The sequence below is a fragment of the Pongo abelii genome, chromosome 9, assembly GCF_028885655.2.
Source record: "Pongo abelii isolate AG06213 chromosome 9, NHGRI_mPonAbe1-v2.0_pri, whole genome shotgun sequence".
NCBI classification, from domain to species: Eukaryota; Metazoa; Chordata; class Mammalia; order Primates; family Hominidae; genus Pongo; species Pongo abelii.
Window position 1 is genome coordinate 56,323,878 of NC_071994.2, and position 23,141 is coordinate 56,347,018.

General features: G+C 38.1%; 1 protein-coding gene across 7 annotated transcripts in view; it reads right to left on the minus strand.

Moving 5' to 3' along the window:
• The window catches only part of LOC129048673 (protein kinase C-binding protein NELL1-like), a 462,277-nt gene that overhangs the window by 218,873 nt on the left and 220,263 nt on the right, over positions 1-23,141 (minus strand). For all 7 annotated transcript variants that reach the window (XR_008511202.1, XR_008511203.1, XM_054524597.2 and 4 more), the window contains exon 5: positions 14,282-14,378. Coding sequence is in view for 5 of the 7 variants with exons in the window: in XM_054524597.2 (XP_054380572.1) it covers positions 14,282-14,378 (97 nt within the window). In the remaining 2 variants the exon portion in view is untranslated. The remainder of the gene's footprint in view (positions 1-14,281; positions 14,379-23,141) is intronic.

The window sequence follows — 23,141 nt, forward strand, 5'->3', positions numbered from 1 at the left end:
TATAATGAAGCAAAGTAATCTAGTGCAAGTTTCAAGCCTAGGCCTCAAAAGGCCATGCACATTTCTGCTCTGACTCTTGAAACTTTGTTCCATGATCATGTAAACTAGTTTGGGCTAGACTTCTGGAAATCGAGAGGCCACATGAAGCAGAGATGAGCCATACCAGCGAAGGCCATTCTAGCACAACCAGGCCCCAGAAACCCCAGCAGCTGATCAAAGATGTACAAATGAACCCATTGAGAATAAAATCCAGCAGAGTAAGCCCAGCTCAAATTGCTAACCCACAAAATCGTGAGGTAAATAAAGGCTGTTGTTTTAAGCCATTAAGCTTTGTTTTGATTTGCTGTATATCAAAAGCTAACTGGTACAATAGACTTTCAATCATAAACTCAATTACTTTAATGAAGCTAAGACTACCATAGTTGTTTATTTGAAGTACATTTTGGTAATTCATATAGCTTTAGAAACTTGTCAGTTTTTCTCTAATTTTCCATTTTATTGGCATAAAGTTGTTAACAAATGGTTACTACTGTTTTAATTTTTTCAGCATTTATTGTTATTTTTTTTTATTTCTAATATATTTATGCCTTCTCTCATTTTCTTCTTGCTCAAACTTCCCAGTGTATTTTCAAATGACCAAATTTTGGCTTTCTTGATCTTGCCTGTCGTACCCTACTCATTATTTTATGAATTTCTGTTCTTACAATTTCATGCTTACTATTTCATTCCTTTTACTTTCTTTGTATACATTCTGTTGTTCTTTTTCTAACTTCCCTATTTGGATGTTTAACTCGTTAAATATCTACCTTTTCTAATACAAGCATTTAAAGATAAATACTGCTAAGAATTGCTTTAGCTGCATCTCACAAATTGTGATATTTATTATCTTTCTGAGTTACTTATTAACTTATACTATTATTTTCCCCCAGACTGATTAGTTACTTTAAATGATACTGTTTATATTGCCAAACATACAAAGGTGGGAGGTTAGTTATCTTTCCACTATTTATTTCTAAACGTAACTGCACTGTCGTCAGAGAATATGGTCTATGTATCATTTTTTGTAATTTGTGGAGACTTCCTTTTTATGGCCTTTTATGAAGTTAATTTTCACAAAGATTCCATGTTCTAGATGTGTTCATTGTTGGTAGAGTGTGTATGTGTGTGTGTATATATATATAGCCATTAAACTTGTTAAGTATGTTTAAATCCATATGCTTACTACCTTTTCTGCTAGCTTGATCTATATGTTACTGCAAGAAGTATGTTAAATATCACTCAGTATGATGGCAAATGTATCCATTTTCCCTCTAATTACCTACTATGCATATATGCATATATGTTTAGTAAACATTTTTATTAAATAACATATATACAGATAGTTACACAAATCATAAAAGTACATATTGATGAATTAACTTGACATAAACACTGTGCAATTGCCACCTAGATCTATAAATAAAGTAGGAGACTCCCCTAGTTTATTTATAGATTAGTGAAAGCAAATATTATTTATTTGTGAAAGCAAAAATATGGAATCACCCTGAGTGTTCATCAATGAATGAATGAATAAAGAAAATGTGGTATATACAAATGGTCAACAAACATATGAAAAAATGCTCACATCACTAATTATCAGGGAAATGCAAATTAAAACCACAGTGAAATAGCACCTTAGTCCTGCAAGAATGGTCATAATTTAAAAATAAAAAAATAATAGATGTTGGTGTGGATGTGGTGAAAAGAGAACACTTTTTTTAAATTATACTTTAAGTTTTAGGGTACATGTGCACAACGTGCCGGTTTGTTACATATATATACATGTGCCATGTTGGTGTGCTGAACCCAGTAACTCCTCATTTAACATTAGGTATATCTCCTAATGCTATCCCTCCCCCTTCCCCCCACCCCGTGACAGGCCCTGGTGTGTGATGTTCCCCTTCCTGTGTCCATGTGTTCTCACTGTTCAATTCCCACCTATGACTGAGAACATGTGGTGTTTGGTTTTTTGTCCTTGCTATAGTTTCCTGAGAATGATGGTTTCCAGCTTCATCCATGTCCCTAGAAAGGACATGAACTCATCATTTTTTTTATGGCTGCACAGTATTCCATGGTGCATATGTGCCACATTTTCTTAATCCAGTCTATCATTGTTGGACATTTGGGTTGGTTCCAAGTCTTTGCTATTGTGAATAGTGCCACAATAAACATACATGTGCATGTGTCTTTATAACAGCATGATTTATAATCCCTCGGGTATATACCCAGTAATGGGATGACTGGGTCAAACGGTATTTCTAGTTCTAGATCCCTGAGGAATCACCACACTGACTTCCACAATGGCTAAACTAGTTTACATTCCCACCAACAGTGTAAAAGTGTTCCTATTTCTCCACATCTTCTCCAGCACCTGATGTTTCCTGACTTTTTAATGATCACCATACTAACTGGTGTAAGATGGCATCTCACTGTGGTTTTGATTTGCATTTCTCTGATGGCCAGTGATGATGAGCATTTTTTCATGTGTCTGTTGACTGCATAAATGTCTTCTTTTGAGAAGTGTCTGTTCATATCCTTCACCCACTTTTTGATGGGGTTGTTTGTTTTTTTCTTGTAAATTTGAGTTCATTGCAGATTCTGGATATTAGCCCTTTGTCAGATGAGTAGAGTGCAAAAATTTTCTCCCATTCTGTAGGTTGCCTGTTCACTCTGATGGTAGTTTCTTTTGCTGTGCAGAAGCTCTTTAGTTTAATTGGATCCCATTTGTCAATTTTGGCTTTTGTTGCCATTGCTTTTGGTGTTTTAGACATGAAGTCCTTGCCCAGGCCTATGTCCTTCCTGAATGGTATTGTCTAGGTTTTCTTCTAGGGTTTTTATGGTTTTAGGTCGAACATTTAAGTCCTTAATCCAGCTTGAATTAATTTTTGTATAAGGTATAAGGAAGGGATCCAGTTTCAGCTTTCTCCATATGGCTAGCCAGTTTTCCCAGCACCATTTATTAAATAGGGAATCCTTTCCCCATTGCTTGTTTTTCTCAGGTTTGTCAAAGATCAGATAGTTGTAGATATGTGGCATTATTTCTGAGGGCTCTGTTCTGTTCTATTGGTCTATATTTCTGTTTTGGTACCAGTACCATGCTGTTTTGGTTACTGTAGCCTTGTAGTATAGTTTGAAGTCAGGTAGTGTGATGCCTCCAGCTTTGTTCTTTTGGCTTAGGATTGACTTGGCGATGCGGGCTCTTTTTTGGTTTCATATGAACTTTAAAGTAGTTTTTTCCAATTCTGTGAAGAAAGTCATTGGTAGCTTGATGGGGATGGCATTGAATCTATAAATTACCTTGGGCAGTATGGCCATTTTCATGATATTGATTCTTCCTACCCATGAGCATGGAATATTCTTCCATTTGTTTGCAACCTCTTTTATTTCATTGAGCAGTGGTTTGTAGTTCTCCTTGAAGAGGTCCTTCACATCCCTTGTAAGTTGGATTCCTAGGTATTTTACTCTCTTTGAAGCAATTGTGAATGGGAGTTCACTCATGATTTGGCTCTCTGTTTGTCTGTTACTGGTGTATAAGAATGCTTGTGATTTCTGCACACTGATTTTGTATCCTGAGACTTTGCTGAAGTTGCTTGTCAGCTTAAGGAGATTTTGGGCTGAGACAATGGGGTTTTCTAGATATACAATCATGTCATCTGCAAACAGGGACAATTTGACTAAAAAAGGAACACTTTTACACTGCTGGTGTGAATGTAAACTATTAACCCCTATGGAAAACAGTATGGAGATTCTTTAAAGAACCAAAAGTGGAAATACCATTTGATCCAGCAATCCCACTACTGGGTATCTACCAAGAAGAAAAGAAGTCATTATATGAAAAAGATGTACACACGGTTATGGCAGCACAATTCTCAATTGCAAAGACATGGAACCAGCCTAAATGTCCATCAACCAATGAATGGATAAAGAAATTGTGGCGTGTATATATAAATACTACTCAGCCATAAAAGGAAATGAAATAATGGCATTCACAGCAACCTGAATGAAACTGGAGACCATTATTCTAAGTGAAGTAACTCAGGAATGGAAAACCAACTATCGTATGTTCTCACTTATAAGTGGGAGCTAAGCTATGAGGGCACAAAGGCATAAGAATGACAGAATGGATCCTGGGGACTTAGGGGAAAAGGTGAGAGAGGGTGAGGGATAAAAGACTACATGTTGGGTACTGTGTACATCGCTTGGGTGATGGGTGCACCAAAAATCTCAGAAATCACCACTAAAGAACTTATCTATGTAACAAAAAACTACCTGTTCCCCAAAAACTGGTGAAATTTTTTTAAAAATATAAAAAACATCAAATCATAGAATTTAAAAAAAAAGAAAATGTGGCCTATATACACAACGAAATACTATTCAGCCAAAAAAAGAAAATGAAGTCATGTCATTTGCAGCAACATGGATGGAACTGGAGGTCATTATCTTAAGTGAAATAAGCCAGGCATAAAAAAGGCAAATATCTGGCCGGGCGCGGTGGCTCATGCCTGTAATCCCAGCACTTTGGGAGGCCGAGGTGGGTGGATCATGAGGTCAGGCGTTCAAGACCAGCCTGACCAAGACGGTGAAATCCCATCTCGAGACTCCATCTCAAAAAAAAAAAAGGCAAGTATCCACGTTCTCACTTATATGTGGGAGCTAGAAAAATTTGAATACATAGATAAGGAGTGGAAAGACAGATAACAGAGACTAGGAAGGGTGAATGGGGTATATGGAAGAGGATGAAGAGAAGCTGGTTAAAGGGTACATACATACAGTAAGATAGAAGGAATAATTTCAATGTTTGATAGCAGAGTAGGTTGACTATACTTAACAAAAATGTATCATACTCAGGCAATGGATACCCTAAATACCTTGACTTGATCACTGTATGTTATATACATATAACAACATTTACATGTACCCCACAAATTTATGCAAATCTTAAAAATTCTGTGTATGCCTTTTAATGTATACAGATGCATATCTCTAATAGACATTAGGTATCTAGAGTATTCTTTCTTGGTCATAGGACATACATATGTCCATTTTATTAACTATACTAACAAACAGCTTTCCTGAGTACTTAAATCAATTTCATTCCCACCAGCAGTGAATGAAGGCTCCAGTTGTTCTACATCCTTGCAAATACATGCTATGGTCTGTGTTTTTAATTTGACCCATTCTGATGGATATTCAGTCTGATGGATATTCAATAGCATCTCAGTTTGGCTTTACTTTTCCTGATGACTAATCATATTGATACCATCCCCTATGTTTACTGGCCTTTTGGACATTCCCTTTTGTGAAGTGCCTGGTAGCATTTTTCTCAAATGTTTTTATTGGATAGACTTTTTGTTATCGATGTAAAGGGGTCCTTTATACAGCTTGGATAGAAGGCCTTTGTGGGACACAACTACTTTGAATAGCTCCTCCCGTTCCTTGACATGCCTTTTTACTCTCTTAGTCATCTATTTTGATGAGAAAAGTTCCAAATGTTAATATATTCCAATAGATCAGTCTTTTCCTTTATAGCTATTATTTCTTATGTCTTATTTAAAAAGTATTTTTCCTACATCAAGGTCATAAAGTATTCTCCTATGTTATCTTTTATAAGCCTTGTCAGTTTAACTTTTAGATTTTGATCTATAGCCTACTTGGAATTGATTTTGCATTATCAGTTGTGTTAAAAAGGGTTAAGATTAGTGCTTTCCCCATGGGGATATTCAGCTGACCCAGCACACTGTAGTGAGAAGGCCATCCATCCCTGCTATCCTGCTAGGCTACAACATACAGTTTGAGATTATGTTATTCAGTACATACTTCTTTAAAATAGCTTATTATTATGTGGTGATCTTTTTGGCCTTGCAGTTTGATATCAGCAGTTTCTCCAGCCTTCTCATGTTTAGTTTGGCCTATTTTTCTTTTTTTTTTTTTTAACTACCTCACTATCAACACTTATGAGTCTTTATTTTTTATTGTTTCACTGTAAGCAATATACAACAGGCTTTGGGTTTTATGAATTCAATATAATACTCTTATTTTTCATTCTAAGTGTAAATCACTTAAATTGATAATAACAATTGTGAAATGGAATTATATCTGGTATCTTATATTAAATATTTCTCCTCTTACCTTATTTTAGGTTGATGAGACTTAAAAAAAAAAAAAACCCTTTTCTCTTATACTTAAATCTCAGAGTTTGGGAGTTAAACATGATTTCTATTATTTTGATATTGTTTTAATTCTAACATGCAGACTTAAAGTCTAAAGTTAATCAGTTTCTCCATTCTTTTTCTGACCACTTAGAACACTTTAAATCACTTTAAATCAGGCCTTAGAACACTTTAAATCAGATCACCTTTACTGTCATTTTATTGCTGTCAATATTTTTTTAATTTTAATTGATTTATTTTTTTATTTATTCTAAAAAAAAACACGGGATACATGTGCAGAGTGTGCAGGTTTGTGACATAGGACATGACATGTGCCATGGTGGTTTGCTGCACCTACTGATCCATCCTCTAAATTCCCTCCCCTCACCCCTCACCCCCCAACAGGCCCTGGGGTGTGTTGTTCCCCTCTCTGTATCCATGTGTTCTTAATGTTAAACTCCCACTTATGAGTAAGAACATGCAGTGTTTGGTTTTCTGTTCCTGTGTTAGTTTGCTGAGGATGATGGCTTCCAGCTTCACCCATGTCTCTGCAAAGGACATAACCTCATTCCTTTTTATGGCTGCATAGTATGCCATGGTGTATATGTACATTTTCTTTAGTCTAACATTGATGAGCATTTGGGTTGGTTCCATGTCTTTGCTACTGTGAATAGTGCTGCAATAAACATACATGTGCATGTGTCTATTTTTTTTTTTTTTTTTGAGACACAGTCTCTCTCTGTCACCCAGGCTGGAGTACAATGGCACAATCTCAGCTCACTGCAACCTCCAGCTCGTGGGTTCAAGCAGTTCTCCTGCCTCAGCCTCCTAAGTAGCTGAGATTACTGGTGCGTGCCGCCACGTCCGGCTAAGTTTTGTATTCTTAGTAGAGACGGGGTTTCATCATGTTGGTCAGGCTGGTCTTGCACTCCTGACCTCGTGATCCACCTACCTCGGCCTCCCAAAGTGCTGGGATTACAGGTGTGAGCCACCGCGCCCGGCCTGAGCCACTGCGCCCGGCCGCATGTGTCTTCACAGTAGAATGATTTATATTCCTTTGTGTATACACTCAGTAATGGGACTGCCGGGTCAAATGGTGTTTCCGGTCATAGATCCTTAAGGAATCACCATACTGTCTTCCACAATGGTTGAACTAATTTGCATTCCCACCAACAGTGTAAAAGCATTCCTATTTCTCCACAGCCTCACATAGGATCTATTGTTTCTTGCCTTTTTAATAATCACCATTCTGACTGGTATGATGAGATGGTATCTCATCGTGGTTTTGGTTTGCATTTCTCTGATAATCAGTTCTGGTACATTGTCTCTTCGTTCTCATTGGTTTCAAAGAACTTCTTGATTTCTGCCTTAATTTCATTATTTACTCAGGAGTCATTCAGGAGCACATTGTTCAGATTTCATGAAATTGTGCAGTTTTGAGCAAGTTTCTTAATCCTGAGTTCTAATTTGATTGCACTGTGGTCTGAGAGACTGTTATTATTTCAGTTCTTTTGCATTTGCTGAGGAGTGTTTTACGTCCAATTACATGGTTGATTTTAGAATCAGTGCCATGTGGCACTGAGAAGAATGTATATTCTGTTGATCTGGGGTGGAGAGTTCTGTAGACGTCTACTAGGTTCACTTGATGCAAAGCGGAGTTCAAGTCCTGAATATCCATCTCGTTGATCTGTCTAATATTGACAGTGGGGTGTTAAAGTCTCTCACTATTTTTATGTGGGAGTCTAAGTCTCTTTGTAGGTCTCTAAGAACTTGCTTTATGAATCTGGGTGCTCCTGTATTGGGTGCATATATATATTTAGGATAGTTAGCTCTTCTTGTTGAATTGATCCCTTTACCATTATGTAATGCCCTTCTTTGTCTTTTTTTTATCTTTGTTGGTTTAAAGTCTGTTTTGTCAGAAACTAGGATTCCAACCCCTGCCTTTTTTTGCCTTCCATTTGCTTGGTAAATTTTCTTCCATCCCTTTATTTTGAGCCTGTGTGTGTCTTTGCATGTAAGATGGATCTCCTGAATACAGCATACCGATTGGTCTTGACTCCTTATCCAATTTGCCAGTCTGTGTCTTTTAATTGGGGCACTTAGCCCATTTATATTTAAGGTTAGTATTGTTATGTGTGAATTTCATCCTGTCATCATGATGTTGTTTGGTTATTTTGCACACTAGTTGATGCAGTTTCTTTGTAGTGTCATTGGTCTTTATATTTTGGTGTGTTTTTGCAGTGGCTGGTACCGGTTTTTCCTTTCCATATTTAGTGTTTCTTTCAGCAGCTCTTGCAGGGCAGGCCTGGTGGTAACGAAATCCCTCAGCATTTGCTTGTCTGGAAAGAATTTTATTTCTCCTTCGCTTATGAAGCGTACTTTGGCTGGATATGAAATTCTGGGTTGAAAATTCTTTTCTTTAAGAATGTTGAATATTGGCCCCCAATCTCTTCTGGCTTACAGAGTTTCTGCTAAGAGGTCCACTGTTAGTCTGATGGGCTTCCCTTTGTAGGTGACTTGGTCTTTCTCTCTGGCTGCCCTTAACAGGTTTTTTCCTTCATTTCAACCTTCGTGAAGCTGATGATTATGTGTCTTGGGGTTGATCTTCTCGTAGAGTATCTTAATGGTGTTCTTTGTATTTCCTGAATTTGCATGTTGGCCTGTCTTGCTAGGTTGGGGAGGTTTTCCTGGATAATATCCTGAAGTGTGTTTTCCAGCTCGTTTCCACTCTTCCTGTCTCCTTCTGGTACTCCAGGCAATGGTAGGTTCGGTCTTTTTATGAAGTCCTATATTTCTTGGAGGCTTTGTTCATTCCTTTTCATTCTCTTTTCTTTATTCTTTTCTGCATGTCTTTTTTCAGTAAGGTGGTCTTCAAACTCTAATGTCCTTTTTTCTGCTTGGTCAATTCAGCTATTGATACTTGTGTATGCTTCACAAAGTTCTTGTGCCGTGTTTTTCAGTTGCATCAGGTTGTTCATATTCCTCTCTAAGCTGGTTATTCTAGTTAGCAATTCCTTTAACCTCTTATCAAGGTTCTTAGCTTCCTTGCATTGGGTTAGAACATGCTCCTTTAACTCAGAGGAGTTTGTTATTACCCACATTCTGAAGCCTGCTTCTGTCAATTTGTCCATCTGATTCTCCATCCAGTTCTGTGCCCTTGATGGAGAGACACTGAAATCATTTGGAGAAGAGGCACTCTGACCTTTTGGGTTTTCTGAATTTTTTCATTGATTCTTTCTCATCTTTGTGAGTTTGTCTAGTTTCAGTCTTTGAGGCTGCTGACCTTTGGATGGGGTTTTTGTGGGGATCTTTTGTTGTCGTTGATGATGCTGTTGCTGTTACTTTCTGCTTGTTTTTATTTCAATAGTCAGGTCCCTCTTCTGTAGGGCTGCTGCAGTTTGCTGGGGATTCACTTAAGGCCCTATTCACCTGATTCACTCCCATGCCTGGAGATGTCACTTAAGGAGGCTGGAGAACAGCAAAGATGGATTCCTGCTCCTTCTGGGACCTCTGACCTCGAAGGACACCAAACTGATGCCAGTAGGATCGCTCCTGTATAGGGTATCTGACAACCCCTGTTGGAGGGTCTCACTTAGTTGGGTGGCACAGGGAGCAGGACCTGTTTAATGAGGCACTTTGTCCATTGGTGGAGCAGGTGTGCTTTGCTGGGGGGAAACCTACTCGTCTAGGCTGCCCGGATTCTTCAGAATTACCAAGAGAAGAGGCTAAGTCTGCTGGTCCACACAGACTGTGGCCACCTCTCCCCCTAGGGGCTCGGGCCCAGGAAAATCCGAATTCTGTCCCTGACTCTCCAGCTGGAGTTACTGGAAATCTGCCTCCCTTGGCTGCAGAGAGGGGGCTCCCCTTTCCCGTGTGGCTCTCAGATGGACCGTCGCACCACACTGTTCTTCCTTCTCTCCATGAGTCACGCCAGCCTTCTAGTCAATTTTGATGAAAGAACTTGGATATGTTGGTTGATGGTGAAGGATTCCACTGTCAATGTTTTTAATTTTATTTTTCTAAAATTAAGCATTACTATTATATTTTAATCAAACAAGGATAATGGCAATCATTCAGAATAATAATCACTGAGATTTGTGCATACTGTCAACATGCATTTGCTCTCCAATTCTTCTTGCACTGTATGTCTTCCTTCCAGGAAGTTTTTTAAATGAAGATCTATTGGTTATAAACTGAGAGTTTCACTTCTCTACTAATGTCTTTATGTCACACTCATTCTCAAATGACAATTAAGCTTGGTATATACTACTACATTTGAGAGTTATTTTCTCTCAAAACTTGGAAAACACTTTTTCTACTGTCTTTTGACTTCTGCTTTTACTATTTAAAAACCAGCTGTTCAATTTGTTATCCTTTTGTGAAAAATTTGTGTTTTGTCACTGGCTATTTTTAAGATCTTCTCTGTTTCTTTGGAGTTCTGCTATTCTGCCAATATATCTAAGTGTGGCTATCTATTTATCTTGATTTGTATAATAGGCTGCTGATGTGGCCAAAAAAAATTCTTCCCTCCTTGTATCCATATCCTTGCAATGTGATACCATGGAGCAGCCCTTCGAGAGATGAAGTCTATTTATTTACACTTTGACTCTGGATTTGGCCATATGACTTGCTTTGGGCAATAAAACATTAGCAAATGTGATCAAGCAAACAAAGCCTTGAAAATATTAATACTCTAGGGATTGCACTCTTCCTATACATGGAATCCCAGGGCTGACATGTAAATAAGCTGAGCTAGGCCACTGGAGATGAGAGACCGTGTGGAGGACAACTGAGGAACAAGAGTCAACAGCCAGCCAACCCCCAGAGAGGTGAAGAGGCTCTCAGATCATCCTGCCACCTGCTAGCATGCCAATTAACCACAGACATGGGAGGCAGCCTAGCAAGTATCAGCTTAGCCAGGTCAAAGTAGAAAATTGGGTTTTTGAGCTAAATTAAATGGCCGTTCTGATGCCTCTATGTTTTCCAAGTGAAATCAACAACATATACTTTTATTTCATTGTTCTTTCAGTAATGAGAATTAATGTCTCTTATCAGGTTTAGAAAATTCTTACCCGTTATACTTGTAATAGTTAGTGCCCATAACCTTTATCTCTGTTTATTATCGGAATTTTCAAATATATATGCATATATAGATATAATATATTCTTTATCATCTTCCTTAGTTTTTAAATATATGTATATTATAATAATATACATATCTAAGCAGCTATCTATCTAAGAAGCCACTTACAAAACAGAGGCATCAGAACAGCCATTTTATACAGATATGCGTACATATACACACATATTAAACAGATATGTAAACTTTTTTTATATACATGTATCTTTTCTATATTTTAACCTCTTTCCTATTTTCTTCTCTTTATCTCTGAAGCACTACTATTAGTTTAATTACTTTAACAATATTTTCCATTTCACAAATGCTCTTCCTACCTGTGTCTAATCTGTTTAGCAGGTTCACTGAGGTTTTTGGTTTTTTGTTTTTTTTTTTTTAACTTCAACAACTGTATCTTTCATTTTTGGAAGTGCTTTTTAGTTCAGCTATTTCTGGGCCTATTTATTGTCTCTAGTCATCATACATTCTTTATTATTTTGATTCTTCAAACATTTTAAACAGAAGTTTTTTTTTTTTAAAAAAAAAAAAAAAGCATTCTTTACCTGCTAATTTCATTTTCTGTAGCCCTGTGAGGACTAACTGAGCATTTTTTTGTTTCTTTCCACTGTCATTCGTGATGACTTTAGAGCTCCTATTTTATGGACTTAATCTGTGGGCATCCTTTGAGGTCTACATCAAAAGTGACTTTCTCCAAAGATAATTTGTATTTTCTTCATCAGGACTCCCAAGGTATATAATCCAGGGCCACTTTAATATACTTTATTGAGCTTCATGGGTAAAGTAAATCTGGGTGTCAAGTCGGCAACCCTTCAAGTGCTATGGTTTACTAGTTCTCTGGGAAGTATTATTTTTTCTCATCTGGAGATGAGATGCAGACAGGATAGTTTCTGGATTGCCTCCCTCTGCTAGATAATGGACTGGCTTTACTTTAAAAATTTCCATTCCAACACTCAGTCACGCATGGGATCTAAGTAATTTCTCCCATCCTACACAGACGGTTGAAATTTAAGGCTCTAACTGAAATTTTCATAGATTGCTAGTGGGAATGCAAAAACTGGCACGGCTACTTTGAAAAATGGTTTAGCAGTTGCCTGTGAATTTAAACATACACTTAATATACAACCCAGTAATCCCATACCTACACACTCACCTAAGTGAAATCAAAACCACTGTTCACACAAAAACCTGTATGCAAATGTTTATAGTGGTTCTATTCATAATTGTTCCAAACTGGAAATAACCCAGATGTCCATCAACTGAAGAATGGATAAACAAAGTATGATACATTCATACAACAGAACTGGAATACTACTCAGCAATAGAAAACAATGAACCACTGATACACACAACAACTTGGTGAATCTCAACATACAAACTTATGTAAATACACACACACACATAATGATTCCATTTATATAACATTCTGGTAAAGACAAAACTATAGGGTCAGAAAACAGACCAGTGGTTGCTAAAGGCTTCGGGTGAGGAGAAGGGTTTAATACAAAGGGGGACGGAAACTTTTGGAGATAAAGAAATGGTTCTTTATCTCAATTATAATGATGATTATAATACTGTGTAGATTTTCCAAAACTTGTGACACTGTACATTAAATGGAATGAATTTTCCTGTATGTAAATTACATCTTACTTTTTTTTTTGTATTTTTTTATTATACTTTAAGTTCTAGGGTACATGTGCACAACGTGCAGGTTTGTTACCTTGGTATACATGTGCCATGTTGGTTTGCTGCACCCATCAACCTGTCATTTACATTAGTTATTTCTCCTAATGCTATCTGTCCCCCAGCCCCAGTGTATGATGTTCCCCACCCTGTGTCCATATGTTCTCATTGTTCAACTCCCACCTGTGAGTGAGAACATGCAGAATTACACCTTAATTTTTTAAAAATAAAAAGGAAGGAACCTAAGGCTCTAAGTTCCTGGTACTGATACCCCTCTGGCTTTCTCTCCCCTCCATATATTTGGTCCCCAAGGACCTCCTTTCGTATAAGAACAATGCTGAATTTTAAAATATTTTTGTGGTATTTTATCGAGCTTTGTAGGCATTTTGAAGCAGAAGGATTTTTAGAATATCTAGTCTGCCATATTGCCAGAAGCAAAAGTGTGTCATTCTTTCAAAGAACAAGACTGTCTTAAAATTTCATGGTATTTTTAAGTTTTTTAATTTATTTTATCACTGTATCCTTATGTTTCTGTGAAGTATAATAATGCAGTTTTTTTTTTTTTAATTTTGGATGTAGGGGGTACACACGCAGGTTTATTACATGGGTATACTGCATGATTTTGAGGTTTAGGGTATGGATGGTCCAGTCACTCAGGTAGTGAGCATGGTACCAAATAGTTTTTCAGCCCATGGCTCCCTCTCTCCCTCCCGCCTCTAGTAGTCCACAGTGTCTACTGCTCCCATCTTTGTGTCCATGTGTATTCAGTGTTTAGCTCCCACTTATAAGTGAGAATATGCAGTATTTGGTTTTCTGTTCCCAGTAATGCAATTAAACCAAAGCTCAAGGAAGCAGAGATGTATTTTTCACATCTAGACATCTACTCTAAACTGAATTAACATATAATCTGAGAAGGGAAACCAGTTTGAAGACTATCCTAAATCCTTCAGAATTGGGAGGTCAACATTTTGAAGATCATTTGCATTCTGGATCATCCATCCCTGGCAGCAGAGTGAACTGGATAACCTTGGGCAAGTCACTTAACTCTCTGCCTGGTTTCAAAGTACCTACTTCACAAATTACTGTGACAAGTAAACCAGTTTATTCATGTCAAGCACATAGAAAAGCATGTGTCACAAAGTAAGTGTTCAATAAACATTAGTAGTTATTATGCCATGCCTTTCCCACTAATGTAATTATAAACATATCTCCAATAACACAGAAAACTGACCATCGCCTATATATATACTTCAATAAAAAGAACGTTAGTGCTTACTTTGAATAAGCCATGCTTTTGGTTGCGCTGGCCAAGCCATAAATTGATTCCTGGGGGAAGGTTGGTATCTGGAGGGTCTATCACACGCTCATAAATCCTGTAAAGGCAAAGAACACAGTTACTAATAGGCTCAAAGCAGAACCAAAAGGTGCATATGCTGTTTGAAGATTGCATGCCATTAGCTGCTGTATGAAGAGAAGCCAATATGTGGCACACTTTAAATGACAGATAACACGAATGTAGAGATTTAACACTTGGACACATCATCTGGGCCCCTCCTGCTTTTGTCTCCCTTTTGGCAGGGGAGGGAGAAAGAAGGTGACATTTTTGAGTGTCCACTCTGAGCAATGAACTGCCCACAAACTCTGTGGGGAGAGTGGTTTGATACGCATGTTATAGGTGCGAAAGCTCAGATTTAGGAATCACAAATGAGTCAACCAAGTGAAGACAGCAGTGAGTAGTAGAGTTGGGATAAGAACTCTTATCTGCCTGGCTCTAAAGCCACTGTACTTTCCTTTGCACCCTGCTATTCTCCAACTTTGGTTTCTTTAGCTCCTACTCATTTCTGCAGTAACCTGAGAGAACCCTTTAAACAAGTAGATTGCAGCTGCCTAGATGATCATGTTTTTAGTCTACAGAACTATGCAGCTTAAGTCATTGTCCAACCAACAAATATTTATTGAACACTTTTTATGCTCTAAGCTCCACACTAAGCAACAGAAAATACAGCAAGAAACCAGACACACAAGGTCCCACTCTCATGGAGGAAAAGTAGATAAAAATTCTATATATGAAGAAAATCCTCATCTGATCCATACAGGCACATAACTAATACAGAAGAGGTCAGGGCCCTACCTAGGATCTTTGAAGTTTCTAACAGAGCCTACCGAACAATTAATGTCTCAGTTATTCCACCCTACCAAGGTCCGGTTAGTTGGTCACAAATCTTTTTATTTGTGCCCTCTTTAGAAATAGTCCCTGCAACCACCCACTGATCACGAGCTTCCACCTCACCCCGGCCAAGTACCTCTCAGCACCGGATGCTCAGAAGATTCTGGGTGCAGTGAAACACAGTGATCTGTAAACGAGAACTACGTCCATTTCTTGCTTTCCTGAGTCCTCGCTGAGGACTGAGCAACTGCTGCTACGTGTGTCCAGAGGTATGAACAGCTCATCAGTCCTCCCTGCTGTGATGGAGCTGACTGCCTCCTGCCAGAGGGTGATGTATTCCTCCGGTGGTTCTCACAAGGAAAGTGCAGAAGAACTGAAAGACTGTCTACTTGTGTCAAGGAAAGTGAGTGAGTGTGAGGCTGCTGCAGTTGGGAGCTGTTGCGCTGCAGTCTTATATCTTAGCTGCAGAGTCCATTACTCTACTATTCCCCACTGGAAACCTGCTGTTTCCTAACACATGCAAGGTTTTCAGCTGGCAAAGCTCCAAGCACATCAGGTCTTTCTCTACTAATTATCTTTCCATTATAAGTGGACGCTGAAAACATAATCAGGAAAAAATAAGTTTTCCTAAAAAAAAAGACAGAATGTATTTTCTTCACAGGAATCTAACCTTTTTTGTACCTTAGAAGGAATGATTTTAGATGAAACTATTTGTCAAAACTGCCTTAACACAGGAGCATGATACACACTTCCTTTAAAATTTTTTCTCCTAATATTAGTGGAAAAACTAGAAACAAGGCAAATTTACAACATAAGAGATATGCGTAAGTTATAGATCAGCTTGAAAGAATTTACTACAGTCATTAAGTGTGATGAATATGCAAGTTATGAAACAAGAGAAAGTATATACAAAGTATTTTTCACTGGAAAAAAGGGAATGCAAAATCATTTATGCCCTATAGAGATAATGAGGCACAAATGATGTTCAATGTTGGTAAACACCAGAAGAGGCCAGAGAGAAATGGCAATCACTATATTTGGGTGACGAGGCAGAAGCATGATTTCTATAAGGCTATTTTACTAATAAATTGAAAATGTTGAACCATTTACCTTAACCACAATTTTAAAAACTTTGCCTCTGTCACAGTTAGACGAGCTTTCGATTCAAAATTTTCTTTTACGTATTCAATATGCTAGAAGATAAGCTCCAATGAGCAGAGTAGGCCCTTAATCAATATTTATTAAATGCATGAATTAATGAAGGAAGAAACAATCAAAGAAATGAACTTCCTATCCTACCTTATCTTGCAAAGCACAATAGCTCTGTGTGCCTTAGAAATAGTTGAAGAAGCAAACATCTGAGGCCCACTACCATCAGCTACAGCAGGGTGACCAAGGGCACATGTGTCAAAGTGGTGTTCTCATTTCCCATGTCATACAGCCCCCACAAAGACACCATCCTGATGCCAAGGAAGGTCTGCTGGATGCTGCCTTCCTGGCAGCCCTGCCAATCTGTTCCAAGAGGCAGTCTGCATTAGGGAATTCTGTGCAGCAGGAGGAATCAACAAACTGGATACAGATGTATCAACATGAAGAGAGTTTAAAAACACTATTTTTTTTTTTAAGAAAACTTGCTGAGGAGGGAGGAGGAAATCTACTCATGAAGAAACATCAGATAAACCTCAATTGAAAGACAGTCCACAAAATAACTGCTTGTGGTCTTTAAAATGTCAATGTCATGAAAAATAAAGAAAGGCTGAACAACAGTTGGAGATTAAAAGAGATATTTTAAAAAGACATAAAAGCTATATGCAAGATGGGATCCTGGATTAGATGCTAGGGCAGGGGGAAAAAATCCCATAAAGGACATTATTGGGTAAATTGGGAAAATTAGAATAAGATCTGTAAATTATGTAATAGTATTTTATTGATACTCAATTTCCTGATTTTGCTAACTGGGCAGTATATACTTAAGTGAATGTCTTGTTCTTAGGAAATAGGCACTGAAGTATTTAGGGGTAGAGGGTCATGATGTTTACAACTCTCAAAGGGTTCAAAATAACAATACTGTTTGTGTATATAAGTATACACATCTATGAATAAATGCTTTCTCTTCCTTCCAAATAATGCAGAATCTGGGCAAATATGATTGTTCCTTGTATCACTCCTATAAGTTTTCTGTGAGCTTAAAGTTATGTTAACATTAACAGTTTAAAAAACAGAGAAAAAACCAACAAGGTCTATAATGTATGTAAACTAAAAATTCACACATCCAAAACAATATTATTGATTAGCTAAGGATACGCACAGAATTTTCCTATCACAGGCCTGGTGGGAATGGTGAGGCAAGTAAAAAGTGAATGAATTAAACAAGAAGGGTGCACGGCACAGACTAATGCTGATAACACAAACTAAGAAATTGAATTATCACATTCCTACCTGTACCCCTATAGAAGGGGAGCTATACATGCCAGCCAAAGCAAAATCAGAATCTTAGCACAAAGGCTGCTGGTCCCTGAGGGACAGTTTGGGTGGACTGGATCATGTAAAAAGGCAGGTAGGGAACAGTGATCTGTCACTTAAATCTGGCGTCACCCAAGTCAACTAAAATGAAAGTCAAAGCTAATATAGTGAACTCTTTGCTCTCCAGTGCGGTGAGGAAACTGAGCTTTCTGATATATAGGGTACTCTGGTTAACGAGGTTTCCTTCACATCAGCAAACAGCTGATTGCCTACAATGTGTATGACACTGTGCTGTGCTGTGCTGGCTATGGGGATACATACAGGCAAATTTAGAATGGCCAATTTCTTGTCTTTAAATCTAATGCCTGAGACAGACACATGCATGGACACACCTTATAATTCAATGCATTAAATTCAATGTTTCCTGGAAGCAGAAAGGGGAAAAAAAAGAAACAAAAACCAGAATTCTGCCTGCCATAGTCAGAGAAAACTTTCCAAAGGAGACACTACACTGAGTTTTGAATGAAGAATAAAGTGGAGCTGAAAGAGCAGACATAACAGCCAGCACTTATACAACACTTAATGTGTGCCGACATTGTATATTGAGGGCTTTCAATATGTTAATTTACTAAATCCTCATAACAACACCCTCAGGTGGGTGTTCTTGGCTTAGCAAGGTCAAATAACTTGTCCTTTGTTAAGCAGCTTGTGAGTGACACAGCTGGGATTTGAAATCAGATCCTATAGTCTGTACTATGGACCACCTTGCTCTACTGCCTCTCCAGACAAGCAATGAAGGGCAGTTTCAGCCACAAAAGCCCCATCCAAGCTACTATTTATCAAAGAGTTAAAATACAGGAAAATGAAAACAGTAAATGATTTGGTAGAACTTTTAAATCAACTCTGAACAAGAGAAGACATGATTAATATATCCTGGGATGTCTTCCTGTCACAGACAGGTTTCTTATTTCCTAATAGAGCAACGTGAAAACCTAACTCATTCAAATAAAGTAAAATTCCTACCTAGGCTTATCAGAAGGAAGAGGGGAAACAAGTTCATGTGTCAAAGCTTGAAGGCAAGACTGGTCAGCTCTCCTGGAACCCACTTTGTTTTCCTCCTAAATTCACAGCTTTACTACACTTCCCAGCCTCCCTCGAAGTTGAGTGTGTCTATGGAATGGGAGTGGAAAGGTTGTGCCCCACTTCTAAGCCTACCCCTCCACCCCACCAAAAAATAATTTAAAAACTCCCTCAGGTATCTTCCATGCTGTCTCTTTCCCTTTATCTCTTTTCTCTTTCTCCCTTTCAGCTGCCTGGAGAAAGCTCTGAGGGCTAAGGGGTGGACAGAGCTACAAGACAGAGAATCTTGAATCCCTAAAGGATGATATCAAAGGCCACTTGCCAACTAGACAAACCCAACTGGACTCTTTTTAAATGAGAAAGAAAATTCCGCTATTTTAAGCCACTGAGGTGGAGAGGATATTCTGAAGTTGTGGCTAGCATAATTTACCCTAAAAAATATACCACACTGAAAAATAAAAAGGTTACTGTTGCCTTTTTCACGCCCACAAAGCCAAGAAGTATCTTAGATAGTGTGGTGTAGCAAAAATAACATAAATTTGGGATTAAACATGTTTGGGTTCGTATTGCAGTTCTGCAGTCTACTAAATGCATGACTTTAATCAAGTAATTTAATTTCTCTGTATTTCAATTTCCTCATTTAAAAAATAAGGATATTACTGTTGACTGTATGGATTGTCATGAGGATTAAACAAAATACATTACATGCCCTTGGCACTTAGTCTGTGCTGACACTGTGTAAGTCTCATGGGTACCTAAGAATGTGGAGCTGCACAGGTCATGTGACCCAGTCCAGCCTACTTGCTATAGCTCTCACCAAATGGACAAACTGAGATGGGAAGTCTCAATATCTTAGATGCTTACTTATGCTTTGAATTTACAGTTAAAAGAAATGACATCACTGTGACAGGGAATTTAAGGATTTGATATTTCAATGTTACAATGCAAGAACTCATTGTCTATTTTTGCCATACATTTCCACAATTATCAAAATTTAAGTCTTAGGTTTCTTTTTTTCCTTTATAAACTTTAAAGCTAGAACAAGCTAATATGTACCAGAAAAAAAAAAAAACATTCATTTCTGTTGCTGTTTAATCTGATATTATGGAGAAAACTGATGATCTATTTAGATACTAAACTTTGCATTAAAACAGAATTTTTCGATAAAGTATAGTTTCTATGAATCCTAAAACTGCAGTATTTTTATTATTCTTGTTTTAAAGTATCTTTTTTCAGCTTTTTTTTAACTCTTTTTGGCCATAAATCGTAAACTTTTCTATATAAATTGCTCAAAATTCTAAGCAAATATCTTATTTCTTTTACATTCTTCCAAAAATGTAATTCTTTGACATTTATAAAAGTTTTATTTTTGTGGAAAGTTAATCATAAACTCACAGAAGATTGGAAATAGGCTCAGGCAACAGGAAGAGATGGAATAAACATTTTATAAGATTGTGTGCTCAAACACACTATCAGGAAACCCCCGCCCCACTTGACACCCACACACACACCTGCACATCAATTAGCTTTTATGAGCAAAATACGGCAGCACACCACTCTTAACACTTTCACCCAGTCCAGTAGTAAGCATTTTCCCTAGTCAATTTGGGACATTTAATTGGATTTGGCCAATTTATGAAAAATGTTTCTGGGAAAATGAAAACAGCAGTAAGCAGAGGCCCTATTTTAAGTTCTCATCCAGGACTACCCTTACATTATACATTCTTTCTTTATATATTAATTTTATGCATTCTAACCACCCTATATGTTGGTTATTTCCTGATCTCTCAGAACTTCCCCATTTGGACGATCCATTCAGATGCATTCCTCAGCTCTTCAGCATGTGACACGGTAGCTTCCATGACCCACAGGGGTCTCCAAGACTCTGGTCGTGGCTGGGCCTGCCTTCCTAGACCACCTGGCTAAGGAAGGAGGAAATAGCTTTCCTGGTACCCTTGGGCCCATCATATCCATCCTGAAGTTATGTGTGTACTTCCTGACTGCTACTACCACCAATTATCTTCTGGGTCTGGAGGAAATGGAACACAGACCACAGCATTCCTGTAGATATCTCCTGCACTAGACACCCTCCCTAAGCACCCTATATAAAGTAACTCCTAACCACCTGGTCAGTCTCCATCACTTAGCTTATTTTACCCAGCACACTGTAAGCACCTTAAGATAAGGAGCCTCATCTGTCTTTTTCAAGTCAGCATTTCTACTATCTGGAAGAGAATCTAGCCAAATTCATATACTGAATGAATAAATGAATGAAAGTTCCCTGACTATATTCAGAATAGGAGAACTACAGTCAGATAGCTATAAAAGTCCTACTATGGCAAAGCTTTATGATGAGCAACTTGCAAAAATAATCCTGACTGAGAAAAATAGTCAAATGTGACACTTTACATTACGCTGATAATCATGAGATCTACGAAGTCAATGAAGATGAGTGAAATGTAATAACCCTTTTCAAGTGTCCTCCTCCACCATCAATACCTTTTGAGATTCATACAAGAAGCACAAAAGAAAGAACAAGATAAACTCCTCTCACTGCTTCTCACCCAGAAAAGAGATAGAGATAGCAAATTTGAATCTATCAGGCAGAAAACTCACTAACAGAGAAACCAAAGAGATGTATTTCAGAAAGAGCAGGAAAAGCAGTCAACAACTTGAAAATTAATTAGATCAAATGGCATCTTTTTTTTGTTTGTTTGTTTGTTTGTTTGAGACGGAGTCTCTCTCTGTCCCCCAGGCTGAAGTGCAGTGGCACGATCTCGGCTCACTGCAAGCTCCACCTCCCGGGTTCACGCCATTTTCCTGCCTCAACCTCCTGAGTAGCTGAGACCACAGGCGCCCACCACCACGCCCAGCTAATTTTTTGTATTTTTAGTAGAGACGGGGTTTCACCGTGTTAGCCAGGATGGTCTTGATCTCCTGACCTCGTGATCCACCCGCCTCGGCCTCCCAAAGTACTGGTATTACAGGCGTGAGCCACTGCGCCCTGCCCAAATGGCATCTTTCTTGGAAATCACATGATTTACTGCTTAATCTGATTATGTTGTAATCAGTCTAAATGTATCACATTCCTATAGGCTATCAGATGCAAACAACGCATTTACTCTGCAACCATGAAAAATTTACCCTTTCTTTGGGCTGAAGAACACCCACTTTCCATTAGACATGAGTCTCAGGCTTTGTATTCACTTGAGCCTTTACAAGGTGCTGCCTATTAAGCTGTATGGGGAGAATTATAGGAATTTTGCACGCCATTAGTATCGATCAATATTTTAAAGTGTAAGTATCTCATTTCTAATATAATACCATGTAAAATTAAACATCTAGTCAAATGTAAAACCTGCTTGAGAGGACAAGGCAAAGATTAACTGCCACACTCCTTGTCAAAGTCAGTCATTGAATCAAGGGCTCACATTAGGAATTTTCTTCCCAAGGTGTAACCTCTCAATTCACGACTTTGGTTTAAAACACTCTCCCTAACAAGTGTACTGTCTGCTTAAAAGACTAGTCGATATTCTGTGAAGAACTTGATTTTCTCATTAACAGATAAAACCCTCAGAGCTAAACACAAAGCAATGTGGTGGTTCAACAACACTACTTATGAAGAAATATTGGATTTTTATTTACCTGGATAAAGGAAGGTTTTTGAAAGGACTCCACAGGACCTTTCCTAATTACATAAAAGAACAAATTTCCAATGTAAATCATGTGAATTGACATGTATTATGCCACTGTTCAATAACACAATATGAAGCCCAAATGAGACAGTAAATGAATAAATTTATCTTGGGCTTTGCCAAGAATTGAAGAGAAGCTCTCATGCTCTTGCTGAAGAGAAAAGTTGGAATGACCTTCCTTAGTTACATAGAGCCTCATCTTTACTGCCTTTTAGCTGGCATTAGTGAATATCAAGGTGCTCCTTGGAGAAATTTTCCTATACAGAACATAAGTTCATTCCCATCCATTTTTCCCTGCCCAATATGGTAATGGGTGACCTTGCACATGAAGCTAAGCCCCTCTTTTGGCCTTATGCTAAGGGGACATAACAGACCCTTTCCCCTCTTAGCCTCATAAGAAAAATGTGAGAATTATAACTTTCTTGAGCCCCACTAGAAAAGCAAAAGTCATGATGTCATCAGCATTATTTTTGACACCAACAAATATTGAGCATTCAGTCCATAGGTTGTTATACTCTTCAGAGCAGGTCCTCAAAGTTTACTCACTGTGACAGAGGGTTTTGCCAATTGTGTATACTGATGAGCTATCTGGGTTTTTTGTTCGTTTGTTTGTTTGTTTTGTTTTGTTTTATTTTGTTTTGTTTGAGATGGAGTCTCCCTCTGTCCCCCAGGCTGGAGTGCAGTGGCGTGATCTCGGCTCTCTGCAAGCTCTGCCTTCCGGGTTCACGCCA